Source organism: Protobothrops mucrosquamatus, unplaced genomic scaffold (assembly GCF_001527695.2).
Source record: "Protobothrops mucrosquamatus isolate PMUCROS unplaced genomic scaffold, P.Mucros_1.0 scaffold481, whole genome shotgun sequence".
Lineage (NCBI taxonomy): Eukaryota > Metazoa > Chordata > Lepidosauria > Squamata > Viperidae > Protobothrops > Protobothrops mucrosquamatus.
Window position 1 is genome coordinate 421 of NW_015386801.1, and position 1,496 is coordinate 1,916.

At 37.4% G+C, this 1,496-nt stretch overlaps 1 protein-coding gene across 1 annotated transcript in view; it reads right to left on the reverse strand.

Annotated features, from left to right (window-relative positions):
• Window positions 1-309: 309 nt before the first annotated feature.
• Window positions 310-1,496, reverse strand: part of ABCB6 (ATP binding cassette subfamily B member 6 (Langereis blood group)) — a gene marked incomplete at its 3' end in the record, with an annotated part of 29,782 nt that continues 28,595 nt past the window's right edge. The window contains exon 9 of the mRNA XM_015816703.1: window positions 310-417. Coding sequence (XP_015672189.1) covers window positions 310-417 — 108 coding nt within the window. The remainder of the gene's footprint in view (window positions 418-1,496) is intronic.

Here is a 1,496-nt window from a genome sequence, read left to right on the forward strand (position 1 = left end):
CAGAGACTTCCAGCTCCTAGAACTGTCAACTAGGAGGTTCAGGCCACTTTTTGGAATGTAGTCCCAAAGCAGCTGAATGGCATCAGGTTGGGAAAGGCTAAATTAAACTGCCATAGCTAAGCAGTGCCATCATGGGTTGTCTTTAAGGACTGCTTTATTTAGTGACAGAAATTCCAGTGCCAGATAGGGTCATTAAGCAACAATTACCTGTAGTTTATAATCTATGGGTTATAATGCACAAGGAAGGGAAAATAAGCTGTTCCGCTATAATCTGATGCACAGATTCTCCACAGGTATGATCTGCCTTACCTCCTGTTCCTCACTGAAGAGCTCAAACATATTCTCCATGTCAATAAATGAGGACTGGATCATTCTGGAAAGAAAAAGCAGAAGCTCCATTGCACCAAAGTAACCAAGCTATGAAGGTTTCAGAAAAGTAAAGGGCATGAAACAGACAAGTACTTATATTCAAATACAGCAATCTTTTATACCTTAAGCATGAACACAAACCCCATCACTCCCAGAGCTTTAACACATAGTAAATCATCTCACACCTTTTTAAAAATATCTTTGATGGGAGAAGTGTAAAGGAGAGGGCAACTTAAATTATTACAAGCAACAAACTTTTTTTTTAATGAAATAGACATATAATTCCTACAGCTGCATTTTATTTTTTAAGTCTGAGCTCAGCTTTCTAGGCATGAGAAATTTTAATGATAATTCCTTTCATTGCTGGACTTGTAGAATTATTCATGCAAAAGGAATTAATATATTCAAATACTTGAATAAAACATAATATATTACTTAATACCTTTCTATGACATGATTACTTTTCAATAACTAATTTTTGGTAACTAGTTATCGAACTTTATATTTTGCTAATTATCAAGATTTTTCTTCATGTTGATTAAACAACGAGCCCAGTGTAAAAAAGCTGAAATTGCATACAAGGGAAACATTAATTAAATTTGTACTAAGTTTAATTGTCTTTTAACTCGAGGCAAGGATCCAACCTTGCTTGCAATATACTGTATTCTGATGAGCTTCCTTTACTACAAGATTAACAAACTCTGTTATTGTATTCTTAAATTTTAAAATAAGTCTGTATTTCAGCAATTAGACTAATTCCTCTTTTATGTCAGGCATTTCAGAAATGGATACATTTCTATTTGCTGTCAGTCTCTGTAAAAGTGTTAGACAAATGCTATGCACAAGTCACGATGGGCACAAAACAGACTGCTACCAACTGCCAGGTAATCTGAAGTAGATTAGCAACATTTTTCATTTAGCTTTTCTCTTTAGAGCAGCGGTTCTCAACCTGTGGGTCGCGACCCCATTTGGGGTCGCACGACCATTTCACAGGGGTCGCCAAACAACGCCGTCCGCCATTTTTTTTTACCCTTTTCCTTAGCTGTGCTACTCCCTCTGCTTGGCGGCAGCCTGCATGCAGGAACTTTACCAAACATGCCCTGCAGGAGGCGTGTGAAGAGCGCAGG